This window comes from Hyla sarda, chromosome 7 (assembly GCF_029499605.1).
Source record: "Hyla sarda isolate aHylSar1 chromosome 7, aHylSar1.hap1, whole genome shotgun sequence".
In the NCBI taxonomy this organism is placed as follows: domain Eukaryota; kingdom Metazoa; phylum Chordata; class Amphibia; order Anura; family Hylidae; genus Hyla; species Hyla sarda.
In genome coordinates, this window is record NC_079195.1 from 108,199,639 (window position 1) to 108,213,671 (window position 14,033).

At 37.8% G+C, this 14,033-nt stretch overlaps 1 protein-coding gene and 1 long non-coding RNA gene across 8 annotated transcripts in view; one reads left to right on the forward strand and one right to left on the reverse strand.

Moving 5' to 3' along the window:
• TLL2 (tolloid like 2) overlaps positions 1-14,033 on the forward strand; it is a 274,253-nt gene that overhangs the window by 254,543 nt on the left and 5,677 nt on the right. For all 7 annotated transcript variants that reach the window (XM_056530355.1, XM_056530356.1, XM_056530361.1 and 4 more), the window contains 8 exons: positions 1,638-1,754; positions 2,393-2,538; positions 2,975-3,170; positions 6,048-6,173; positions 6,378-6,538; positions 6,710-6,890; positions 7,025-7,150; positions 12,285-12,412. In XM_056530355.1, coding sequence (XP_056386330.1) covers positions 1,638-1,754; positions 2,393-2,538; positions 2,975-3,170; positions 6,048-6,173; positions 6,378-6,538; positions 6,710-6,890; positions 7,025-7,150; positions 12,285-12,412 — 1,181 coding nt within the window. The remainder of the gene's footprint in view (positions 1-1,637; positions 1,755-2,392; positions 2,539-2,974; positions 3,171-6,047; positions 6,174-6,377; positions 6,539-6,709; positions 6,891-7,024; positions 7,151-12,284; positions 12,413-14,033) is intronic.
• LOC130282290 (uncharacterized) overlaps positions 1-14,033 on the reverse strand; it is a 53,598-nt gene that overhangs the window by 21,272 nt on the left and 18,293 nt on the right. The gene's annotated exons all lie outside the window — the stretch shown is intronic.

Here is a 14,033-nt window from a genome sequence, read left to right on the forward strand (position 1 = left end):
CTAATTTGCGGGGTGGTATGAGGTCTGATGGCCCTTTTGAATGCCAAACGCATTTCGGGGTGTCCCCTTCAGTGGCAATGTATGTGGAACCCTACATGTGGTTGGATTTATATAGGGAACCGCCAGTGATTGACAGGTGTCTGAGTTACATAGAAAACCTGGTTTGTGTCCCATAGTCCTTTAAAAACCTGAATACATTGTTTCACTGGCTTTTTGGTTACGAAGTATTATAGCTATAGTTCATAAAATAACGGATATTAACGGATATTATATATAAATTGGTCATATATGGATAGAAAGAGTACAGTAAGTATAAAAATAAATTAGTATAATGGACATTAAATGAATAATAAAAAGTGATAACAGATAATAAATAAATAAATAAATAAATAAATAATAATGGATCATAGATGATAATAGAAAATAAAAATTAAAGGTAGGTAAAGGGAATAGGGGCAGCAATGGTATATTGATGGAAATAATAGTATATATAGAGAGAATATGTGGAAAAAATATATGAAAAAAATTATATAAAACAGTTGTACATAAATGAATGATAAAAATAATACATATAAAAATAAAGATAGAAATAATAAAAATGTAAATAAAAGTAAAATAAATATGGCAAATGGAATACAGCAGGAGAAATGCAGCAAAACAAATGAACGCTGTGGGCTCCACCAGGCCGGCCGCTGGTCCGTACCAGACTGCTAGGGTATCGCGCGACCCTCAGACATGGAGACTTTACAGGTGGTGATTTTTCATCTGTATTTCTATCGACACGAATTGCCTATACTGCAACGGAGACCTGTGATTACTGAGACTTACCTATTATTGATTCCGTATTGATTCACATTGGGACATTGATCTAACCCGGCATTATTCTGCACTTCTAAATAGATACAGATGGTCTTGAGGTCCACATTAATGTTATTACATTTTAATATCACTATTATTTTTATCATCTTTATTTTTAAATATTTTTTTCATTTGGTATTTCCGGCAAGGGCCCTGTCGGTATACCGGATATGTGTATTTTAATCTTCTAATATTACATTCTTTGCAATATTACTGGTCATATCTCGTGTATTTACCTACATTTATATACCTAGAGGACTGTTCTTCAATTTCTGATTTCTTTTTTATTTTTTATTTTTTTTCCACCGGAGTACCCCTTTAAGGTTTCCAATAAAGGACAACAAGTGAAGATCTTGAAAAGATAGAACAATATGAGAAATTACGTAGAAAGTGCTGAAAACTGAGACATTGTGTAATTTTTAATCATACTAAGATAAACATTTATTAGCTAAAACAAAATACCCATTTATAGATATTAGTCTTATAACTTGGCAGTAATATAGATTTTACCCAGGTAGCAATTGAACCAATACTATGGCAACCCCGGAGGGGCTACACTTGTTTCAGAATTGTTCATGGTTGCCTTGTCTTGCTAGTGAGTATGGAAGCCTCAATAAATAGATTATATATAGTATATAGGAATAGAAGGAAATAGGTCAGTTATTTCACGTTAGGATTCCATAAGTACCATATGGACCATATTGAGTAGGCTGAGTATGTCCTGTGTGTTCATTGCTCATTACATATATTATATCTCTATATGTTTTTTTTCTTATTAGGTAGATTATGTGGGGATCGTATACCAGAGCCAATAGAATCATCTGACAGCAGACTATGGATTGAATTTAGAAGTAGCAGTAATATCCTGGGTAAAGGATTCCATGCAGTTTATGAAGGTTTGTGACTGTTTTCAGTGTGTGGTCCAATACCTGTCAAGAGGAACACTGGACATTTGCCCTATTAATCCAGGTTCACACAGCCGAAAATGTGCGGAATGTCTGCTTGGAAAACCGGGGGAGACATTCCACACATTTGCATGATCCGACGGGTGTTAGGACCGCTCGGAAATGTGCTGTCTTATGGACTGCAATGCATTTCCAATTGGATTCCACAGAAAGAATAGACAAGTCTATTCTCTATGTGGATGCAGGAATGCGCTGCAGAAACATTAAAATCAATGGGACTTTACTGCTGTGGAATGTTCATGCTACCTGAATCATCTTTTAGGTTCGTGAGCAACCCCTTTAATCTTAAATATTGGAAGGTAGCTATGTCATCTTTTGCTTATGAAATACTGGTTATAACTACAGTATGTTAAAAACATTTACAAATGTTGTTCAAATTATCAAACGGACACAGATGTACATTTGGGGCCCATTAATACTGTGTATTTTCCTCCCATTTCCTCCTGCCATAGAGATTCCGGACCCCAGATGTTGAAAGAATGATAGTGTTCATTCTTATGTCGAAATGTGCTTGGAAATGCATTGCTGTGTGACATAACATTGTGACCTTCTCTATTTATACCTTCCAGCTAAATGCGGAGGCAATATAAAAAAGGACATCGGTCAGATTCAGTCTCCTAACTACCCAGATGATTATCGACCTGACAGACAATGTGAATGGACTATCACGGTCTCAGAAGGGTTTGTGGTTGGCCTTTCTTTCCAAACTTTTGAGGTAAGACTCTTCTTAGAGGGGTTGTTTGTCTGGTGTTTTAAAAATAAAGATAAAAAAAACCTACCTTGTGGATAAATACATTATTTAACTTGGGTTCCTCCTTTAAGACCTCAAAGGATCTTGAACATATCATTTCCATGCTTGTTGATGATCTAAATGATAGTGAATGTTATTTTGCAAGGTTTTATGGTTCTTTATCTATTACACACTTTACAATAAGCTCAAACAATGCCAGGGTTTAATAGGTGTCCAAGCAATAAAGTTGTTATGACACCTTTTTGTTTTTGCAAAGATTTGTATTAATATTATTATTAATAGTAATAATAATTATAATAATAATAATAAATAATAAGCAATAGTAGTAATAATATTTATTATTAGGAATTGTTACTGTTGATGTTCTTGTTATCTTGATTACTGTATAACTTTCCCATAGTTTGAAGCACATGACAATTGCTTATATGACCACCTGCAAATCCGTGATGGTCGATCAGAAGATAGTTCACTAATCGGACAGTTCTGTGGTTACGAGAAGCCTGATGACATTAAATCTACCTCAAATACACTTTGGATAAAGTTTTTCTCTGACTCCTCAGTAAATAAAGCTGGATTTTCTGCTAACTTCTTTAAAGGTAAGTATATCCTTTCGCTCATGGCCAGTGTGAATCTCATCTTTATTCCCCCTTTCCAAAGGGATATGATATGTCAAATTATTTTGATCTGACATTTTCATGCTTGGATGCCAAGTGACTTGCTCTGGCATAGGGGGGCTTGTTTGGAACTTGGAATTTATCAAACCAATTTGTCATTAGTTTCTCACAAAAAGGTTAACACAATTAGATTTCAGGTAGTCATAAACATTAGATGAATGTTGCTCAAACCCGATGATTTGGGCTAAACAAGTATGTGGTGACTATGTGAAAGGAGGATCAGGCAGTTGAATTTCAACATGCCTGATTCATTTGTTCTCAAGGTTGATAACGACAGCTGTCTGGCAGTAGTTTATTGTTCTCTTCTTATTGAGAACATGTGCATGTGTATGGGGTTCCATAGGAATTAAATGAGCATTCAGGCAACAGCTTTGTAATGTTTATGACCTGCCTTTCACTTTAAGGGTACATTCACACATGTGTATTTTCTGCAGCAGATCTGCTTCTGCAGATTTTGCTACCCATTGAAGTCAATGGGCAGCAAAATCTTCAGAAGTAGATCGGCAGCAGAAAATACACACATGAACGTACCCTGAGGGTCTATTCACACGTGCGTATTTTTGCTGCAGAATTTGCTGGTCATATACTTCAATTGGTAGAAAAATCAGCTACAGAAAATCTGCAGCAGAAAATACACGTGTGAACGGGCCCTAAGTGTGTGTAGAGTTCAATGTAAACTAAATGACTGAGCACAGCTTCTAATCTGCAGTTACAAATCCTGTGCAGGCTACTGTACGTGTGAATGCACCCTAAGGGCTCGTCCATACGAGCGGATTTTGCTGTGGATTTTGCAGCAGATTTTCAGCTGCTTATTTTCTACAGCTTTTTTTCTGCTGCTTATTTTTTGCTGGTAAGTCAATGATAAAATAAGCAGCAGGAAATAAGCAGCTGAAAATAAAAAGCAGCAGATCAGCTGCGGAAAATCTGCACAAAAATCCGCTTGTGTGAACGAGCCCTTAGGGTACAGTCACGTGTGTATTTTTGCTGCAGATTTTGTTGTTCATTGACTTCAATGGGTAGCAAACTCTGCTACAGCAAATCTGTAGCAGAAAATATGCTCATGTGAACGTACCCGAAGGGCATATTTTTTGCAGCTGATTTTGCTACCCATTGAAGATAATGGCCCTCATTTACTATTGCAAACCCCACATATTTTGTAAGATTGTACGCCAGATTCTGTCGCATTGCGCCTGAAATTCTGTCTGCACCAGAATTTGCGCCAGAATTGGAAAAAAACCCAACCAACTCTCCATTTTGCTAAAACACGAAAAAGGGGTGTGGTCTCCAAAAGGGGGTGTGTTCCCAACATTTTCACAAAAAAACGACATATTTACTAAGGTTTCCACATAAAATGTGGTGGATTTGAGCTGAGGAAAACCCCACAGATCAGAGCATGTTAAAAAAAATAAAAAATAAAATAAAAAGTGTAGGGAAAGTGGAAAATGTAGGGAAACCTTAGTAAATACCGTGGAAAATAAATTGTAGGGAATTAAAACCCACAAAGAAACCTACACTCCACTCTTAATAAATAAGGGCCAATGGGTACCAAAATTAGCTGCACAAAAGATGCAGCAGATCCTGTACATGTGAACGTTCCCTAAAGGTATACTCTGATATTGTAGATCTTGGCTCCTAAACTGAAAAATTTGGTTGCCAATTTTTTAATACATCTATAATTTAATGGTATAATTAGACTTGACTAAGATGGGCAAGATGGCATGAGCCACTATCCTGAATGGTTATGCAGTCTGGTCTCCAAACCATCCCTTCAATGTTTGCTTGATATCCCTCTGTCTCCTTTTAAAATTCTTTGCATGGTATCCACTGAATATTTTTCCATTAGTATGGCAATGTTCAGGAACTGTATGTTCATTATAAGTTGCTCTGCCATGGAGCTAACTACGCCAACTAGTTATACAGTTCTGCCGGTATCATCCTTGAGAAAGCCACATATTAGTGGTGAAACATGTAGGGTGTGAGCGGAGTTTGGATTTTAATAGCAACACTGTCCACTATTGTAGGCAGCACACACTGCAGGTGTGCTGGCAAAACTAATCAGTGTGAAGTAACACTGAACTGTATAACTAGTTGGCGTAGTTAGCTCCATGGCGGAGCAGCTTATAATGAACATACAGTTCCTGAACATTGCCATACTAATGGAAAAATATTCAGTGGATAATATAGTGGACTAGTGTTGTGCTTTTAATTCACTTATCCTCTATTTTAATAATAATTAGTAAAGGTTAAGTTTTATGAGTGAAGGGGTGCAGGGTATAAGTGCCTTATGTGCACAATTGTTGTGTAACCCGGTATAGACCTCCACACAGGATGGTGTGGCAGCACCTCTCGGGTTGGCAAGAAGCCAATGGTGCCTTTTGTTAATGTTATTTTGGTTATTTATTATATTTTATATTTTTTATAAATAAAGAGCTGTGGCCGATTCCCACCCACACAACGTTAAAGAATTGTGTTGTTTCACTTATTTATTTTAAATTAAGTCTGGTTTATAGGGGAGGGATATAGCCAGTAGGGATTAAGTGGGTCTCAACAGTCTGAAGTCTTGTTGCCATTTGCAAAATCTTGGTTGCTGTGGTGACTGTTTGGTCTGTTTGTGGCAGAAATGTCTGGGACTGTTCCATTTAGTCTTACTTGCCTCAAAAACAATCCCATTCAGATGTGTGGATCAGACAGCCTCAGAAATGTCTTCAGCAAATCTTCTTGTGTGTAAATATGTCCTTAGTGTTGGTGTTATTTTATTTTAATGGTATCAATCTGTCTTGTACTTCTTTTTTTGCAAAGAGATTGATGAGTGTGCCAGACCAGATAATGGAGGATGTGCCCAGCGCTGTGTTAATACATTGGGAAGTTATAAATGTGTCTGTGACCCAGGATATGAACTGACCCCAGATAAGAAAAGCTGTGAAGGTGGGTAGATCACAAAGGTCTTCAGCAATTTAAGGGAATTGTCCTAACATCCCTGTGTGCTTTATAACCATCAGCAATATTTTGCATCTCTTTTATAAGAAGTGAATTTGTTTTATGTTTTTTATAAATTTTTAATCATAAATTGTCTTTGCAAAGTGTTTAAATGCTATAATCACTCTCATTGTCCCGAATTTCTCTCGGTAGTTGCATGTGGAGGTGTTATCACAAAGCTGGATGGAACCATAACTAGCCCTGGCTGGCCTAATGAATACCCCACTAATAAAAACTGTGTGTGGCAGGTGGTGGCTCCAGCACAGTACAGAATATCTCTGCAATTTGAAATCTTTGAGCTTGAAGGCAATGATGTAAGTTTAGAATATAAATTCTATTCTATCAATTCTAACCTTTGCATTAAACATGTTATAGTGGTATAGCGTGAGCATCAATCTTGCCAATGGAGTGGTCCAACATCTATTTCTCACATCTAAAGCAACAGTGATATTAATATATATATTTATTTACTTTGGCTTCTTTAGGTCTGTAAATATGATTTTGTTGAAGTTCGCAGTATACTAAAGACAGATACAAAACTACATGGAAGATTTTGTGGATCAGAGAAACCAGAAGTGATCACTTCACAGGGCAATACTATCCGACTGGAATTTAAATCTGACAACACAGTGTCAAAAAGAGGATTTAAAGTCAACTTTTTCTCTGGTAATAAAATGGTTTTGTTTTTTTTTTGTTTTTTCTACATTTATTATATATTTAAGCTGAGATGTGATATAGAAATAGTTATTTGAGAATGTTGTAAAGCTGCTAATGTAATGTCCTACTGCTTTCCTTTACAGATAAGGATGAGTGCTCAAAGGAGAACGGGGGCTGTCAGCATGAGTGCGTCAATACTTTGGGCAGCTATGTGTGCCAGTGCAAAAATGGATACACGCTACATGAAAATGGACATGACTGTAAAGAGGGTAAGACTGACCAGTTAGTGTATGGAGACTTTCTCACTTTTATCAGAAGGTTGTATTGATATTTAAGTATTGCTGAAAAATGTAAATGTTGAATGTACTGAAGCAGTGCTGCCCATACTGACTATGGAAAACAAGGAGACCTAGCAGGTATATTTAGATGTCACCAACTTCTTTTTGTTGAAAGTTTATTTTTATTACTTTTTAAGACATACCAATTATACACAAAACAAATACAGATATGGACATAATCCCTCAGAAGAACCAGGGAAGAAAAAAGGAACAAATATATACCAAAGTATAAACTAAATCAATATAAACCATTCCCATCAAAACACTCACACCGATCTCTTCCATACTACATAAACCAGAGGTTATTCCATTCTTAATCTATTCCTAGCTACTCCATTATATACTATAATTTTTAAATTGCCAAGTAAAATAACATGTCAGCATTACTCCTAAACTGTTTCTATAGTCTCCATCTTTGTTCATATATTGTGGTAGATAGCATTTTTTGTGCCATCAAGCCCTCCATCTTACAATCCCTACTATTTCTGAACTATTAAACACTGTTCATAGGAATTGTATCAGTTTTCCATCTCTGTGCTATCTGGAAGCGAGCCACATACAAAATGTATGTTATTACTGTTAATTCAAAATAAGATAAAGTACTGGCTGTTAAAGGGGTACTCCGGCGGAAAACCTTTCTTTTTTTTATTTTATTTTTAACTGGTGCCAGAAAGTTTAAACAGATTTGTAAATTACTTCTATTAAAAAAATCTTAATCCTTCCAGTACTTATTAGCTGCTGAATACTACAGAGGAAATTATTTTCCTTTTTGTAATACAGAGCTCTCTGCTGACATCATGACCACAGTGCTCTCTGCTGACAACTCTGTCCATTTTAAGAACTGTCCAGAGTAGGAGAAAATCCCAATAGAAAACATATGCTCCTCTGGACAGTTCCTAAAATGGACAGAGATGTCAGCAGAGAGCACTGTGGTCATGTCAGCAGAGACCACTGTGTTCCAAAAAGAAGAAAATTTGCTCTGTAGTATTCAGCAGCTGATGAGTACTGGAAGGATAAAAAAATTTTTTATAGAAGTAATTTACAAATCTGTTTAACTTTCTGGCACAAGTTGATTAAAAAAAAAAAAAAAGTTTTCCACGATAGTACCCCTTTAAGGATAGTAATACCACTTCTGGGTCCCAATTTATAGAACGGCCTACAATACTATTAAATAAAAGAAAGATCTGTTTCCAATATTTTTTAATTTCTCGACATTCCCACTACATATGGAGAAATGAACCCACTTCTATTACATCTCCAGCAATATTTTGAAAAATTTGAGGAAATTTGGTTCTCTATATGGGACACAATGTCATCTATACATTATTTTCCTAGAAGCCTAGAAATATCCAGGTGGTTGGAACAAAGAGATTCTAGATGGTAGACTAAAAAAACATACTATTCTTCTACTGAAAAGCTGCGGCCAAAATCTGTTTTCCCAGGCTCCTTGAAATGGGTAGAGGTGTTTTTTTTTTTTTTTTTTATGGAAACCAAGTGAGTATATGCCTGTGATGTCCCCTTCTCCATGTTGTCCCTATTTTGAAAAAATTTCCCATAAGGGGAATGGTCTTCTGATTTACATTGTTTAAGGGAAGTCCGGAGATGTCTTGATTGCAAAAACTTAAAAAAAAAATTGGGAATTTTAGATCTACAACATAGACCAGAAAAGGGCATTAACCTCTCTCCTATAGTACGGTAATATCGGCTAGATTTTGAATACATAGTTTACTCCATTGTCTCAGATCTGTTTGTGGGAAAAGATGCTGAAGAATTCTAAATGGTATTTCTGAATATTTTGCAGGGTTTAGAATATTTTTGTATAGAGTATCTTTCCATCCTGATTCCTGCCTTTACTGTAGGTGTGTTTATAATTATTGTTTATTGAGAGATTGCTGTGGACCACAAGGCAATATCCACATATGGTATTTCCATCATACTTGTTTTTATTGAAACCCAGATCTTATTATGATTATGCCACCATGATTTTAGTTGATTAAGTATTACCGCCTTGTGGTACACCGCAAAATCCGGGTATCTCATCCCCCCCAATGTGATTGGTGCGTGTAGTATATTAGCAGCTATTCTAGCCTTCCGTCCTTTCCGTATATAGCTCTGTATAATAGATATATATATAAGATAAGAAAAAACCTTTTTGCTACTGATATTCGGCCTCACCACGACACAGGGAGTTTAGTGTATAGGTCAACATTCTCTTTAATAATGGAAATGAGTGGATTTATGTTTAACAGGGGAAGATTCACAAGATCTGTAGATAACTCAATACCTAAGTGTACCTAATAAGTGATGCTGTTTTTTGCCTATTTTAATGTATATTTAGTGGCTAGTTAATTTTTTAAGATTTCTGCGATTGATAGTGGTAAGAGAACTGACTTACCAATGTTCACTTTATAATAACTGACATCGGAAAATAATTTAATGATATCCATGACAGCTGGGAGTGAAGTATGTGGAGATGTTAATGCGATCACAACATTGTCTGCAAATATGCCAATTCTGTGAACTATATCTCCAATCCTCACTCCCGAAATTTTACTTGATATGCATATATATTCCGCAAGGGGTTCCATGATTATAGTAAATAATAAAAGGGAGAGGTAGCAACCTTGTCTGGTTCAATTATAGATTTTAAATGTCTTAGACAGGGCCCCTCCAGTAAAGACTCTTGCAGACTGTTCTGAATACATTGCCATAACAGACTTAATAAATTCCGGGGAAGATGGTATTTACGCAAGACTGCTTCCAGGTATCCCCAGTGCACTCGGTTGAATACCTTCTCCGCATCCAGGGAGAGGAGCAGAGAAGGCATTCGACCGAGCTTCGCCTTTGCAATTATATCCAAAAACCCTCTGGTTCCATCTGATGTTTGCCAACTTGGACAGGGTGGATCATGGTGGGGAGAACCTCTGCTAATCTCAAGGCCAAAACCTTAGCATATGTTTTAAGATCAGTATTAAATAAAGAGATTGACCTAAAGTTCATTGGGTTTGTGGGTGGTTTCCCGGGTTTGGGGATGGTAACAACAATTGCCTCTAGCATTTCGGCGGGCATAATTTCCATGTTCTGAATTTCTCTCAATAGTTTGGTATGTTGGGGAGAGTGTCTCAATATGAACTCTATAAAAATCATTGATGAGGCCGTCCGGACCGGGAGCTTTCCCAGTCTTTAGGGTCTTAATAGCTTGTGTTACTTCTATCTCTGAGATCGCTGTTAATAAGTTATGGGTTTGTACTAATGGAAGAGTTAGTGCCAAGATTCCAGCTAGGAAAGATTCAATTAGTGAATAGGCTTGCATTGAGGGGGGCAGAGCGTGACATCACACGGGGTGGAGCCTTGATGTCACAACACTTTGGCCCCGTGATCGACAGTAATCAGACCCAGAGCGAACACGCTCCGGGGACTGATTTTAAACAGGGTGCAGCGTGCAAGATCACGGGTGTCCCCAGCGGCGAGACCTCCGTAATCACGCATATTATACCCTATCCTTTGGATAGGGAATAAGATGTCTAAGCGCCAGAGTACCCCTTTAAGGGGTTAAAGCACACCAGACCACCAGCTTTGAAACACTTCCCTGATTTCAGATGAAAAAGTCATGCATCTTATTAGCTACCTTCTCTTTAAGCTCAGAGTGTGTTATGATATATGGACTAGCTCTCCATGCAGTTGGGCGTGATTTTGCATGGATAGTTACAGTGACCGGGGCTTGGTCCGTCCAAGTTATTGTTCCTATCGATGACTCTTCTACCATTGTCAGGAGTGGTTCAGTGACCAATACGTAATCGATCCTAGTGTATACCTTGTGTCGGTGGGAAAGAAAAGTATAATCCTTTTCCGATGGATGTTGTGTTCTCCATACATCATAGAGCTTATGTTTAGCTATTACTTGAAACATATATGTAGGTTCACTAACTATACGTGATGTAGTTGAGTCTACTGAAGGCCATAAAGGTGAGTTGAAATCAACGAATACAATTACTTTATGTTTAGAATCAAGAGTTGTTTGCCAACAGGGATCTAACATATGCAGTCTGTCCCTTATTCGGGGCATAGACCCCAATTATTGAGTGAGCAACCTTATTTATCTTACATTTTAACCCCTTAAGGACTCAGTGTTTTCCCGTTTTTGCACTTTCATTTTTTCATTCAGTGGAATGTTTATGTAAGGGATGATAAATTGGCCAATCCCTTATTCGAACCTAAATAGGAAACAGACAATCGAAAACAGATGCAAAAGACTAATGCAGAAAACTAATATAAACAGCTCGACTCCACAAATAGTTCTCATCACACACCTTAAGAGGATATGGTATCAAGACGACAAATGATCACTTGTTGAGAGTAACCCCATCCCTTACATAAACAGTCCATTGGGCCTTACTTGGAGTACAGTGTGGACTCTGCTATTTTAGACATCAATTATCTAGATCTATGGATTTTTATCCTATTACAGTAAATGAAGGAAATGGATCATAATTTGTCTATATTTGATCTACGATTTGTGTTATGATACCTTGCATATATATTTTTTCTGTGTTCTTCACTTTATTCTTATTTGCGTATCTTCCTTTAACTATCTTCTCAATCCCTGAAGAGCTCAAATGATACCATGAGAGAAATGCGTTGGAAGACGATCTAGTAGTGTAGGGAGGGTTAATTCAGACTAGGTAGGGAAAGTATACCTTGGGGGGTCAACAAGGACGGTCACCTGTACCCCTCTTCCCTATCCCGCAATCAATTTATCTTGGTAAATATTACCAAATTTATTACACAGTATACAACCATGTACTTCTATTTACTGTACTCTTTTTAGTGTATTTTTTTGTATGTGGATTTATAATGTACTAGTCAAGGTTATGTTTTATCTTATTCTGCCTCACTGGTGTTATGTTTATGGTTTTATATCCTTTTTATGCAAAAGCAATTTTTTCTTGGTGAAGGACCTTCCTGTATAAAATCTGTATGTTCAAATTACCATGGAAAACCCTAATAATGCATTTAGTATTACAAAATCAGTATTACAGTTTATAATTTCTCTATTTACATCTAGCCGGCTGTGAACACAAGTTTCTGAGTGCAGAGGGAACAGTTGCAAGCCCCAACTATCCTGATAAGTACCCCAGTCGAAAAGAGTGCACCTGGGAGATCTCCACCACAGCAGGTCACAGAGTCAAGCTTGTAAGTACACGTCCACTTAATGAAAAGGGTCATCTACACAATTATATTTTTGCATTTACCAAATGTGTCAAGTATAGTTTTCTAAACATATATTTGTTTATTTTGTTCTCAAGAGCAGATTTTAGAGAGAATAGATACAGTACAGTGCCCTTTCTTTGTATGCATGCCTTGTCTGTGTCTAGTCTACAGATATACCAGCAATGGGCTCTGTGTGTGTGTGTGTGTGTGTGTGTGTATACAGTGTCTGGCTGACAGTCTGGAGCAATTGTGAGCAACTTTGTGAACCTCCTTGTGAACTTTATAGTGTCCAGTAGACAGTGTGGCTGTGTGTCAAAATGTACTTGTGTAGAGTTTGGTGTATCAATGAAGGAATTGCTATAGAGCCATTAGAGATTGATGCTCTGATGTTTGCCTAGTCTTTGTTGTGGGTCCTTTGCCCCTATTAAAGACTGTCTACTTCTGTGTCTGTTCTTTTCTGAAACAAATTGCTACCTCTTGTCTTATTTAAATGGGCACTGTCATGAACTTTTTTTTTTATATGTTGTAGTACTGATGTACTAGAACATATTTCTAATATACTTTAATAATTTTTTTTAATCACTTTTTTTATTTTGAAATCCAGCCACTAGGGGTCTCCCTACTAGTGGCCGGCTGCAGCATGCTGTGACGTCACAGATTAATTCGGACCGATCCCGGCCGGTCATCGGTCCGAATTCAGTCAGGCTGCGCAAGCTCCCTGCCTGTCAATCAGACAGATGGGAGCGAGTGCTTTGAACAAAGAGGATGCGCGCAGGCTCCCTGGCCTCGCGCCCCGGCTCCCGGTGTGAGGTAGAATTTCATGCGCCGCTGCTGCTGCTAAGCAGTGCTGCGCTAGGACTGCCCTGCACTTTAGTCATATTTCTGGCAGGCGGAGGGGGGGGAGCGGGTTGCGTGGCGTGGTTCGTGGGAGCGGCAGCTGCGGCCATCGCCGTAACACAGATACTGTTTTCACCACAGTGTGCCTCCAGTTGTTTCCCCACTACAACTCCCAGCATGCCCTGACAGCTAATAGATGTCAGGGCAAGCTGGGAGTTGTAGTGGTGAAACAGCTGGAGGTACACTGTATAGGTAAACTAAGGGTGGAAGTCGGCCCCCTGCAGGAATAAGTGACGTTGCGCCTGCTGGGGAAGTCTGCCTGGTTAGTGAACACACTACCAGATAGACAAAATTTATTTTTTAATATAGTAAAAAAAATAATAAAGGCAGTGAGGGGGTTAGGGATAGATGGGCAAAAGGCAGGGACAGGAAAAAAAAGATGGTGGGAGCTACTCTTTAATGTCATCTATTGTACCATGGAGACTTACAGTAACATATGCATATCTAATGCACCACAATGTATGGTATAATATTTCTCCTTGAGGGTACATTCACACGTACGCAGATTTGATGCGTATGTGTAATCTGCAGTTACAAATCCTGCACATCAAATCTGCCCAGGATCCTGTATGTGTGAACGTACCCTGAAAATAGAATGTGCCATGCTATGGTCTCCTGAGGAAAAATATGCAATGTTGCCACTTCCATTAGGAGGAAGCTATCCTCCTACATAATGTTTTCATTCCTGTTATATTAAAAAGAATTG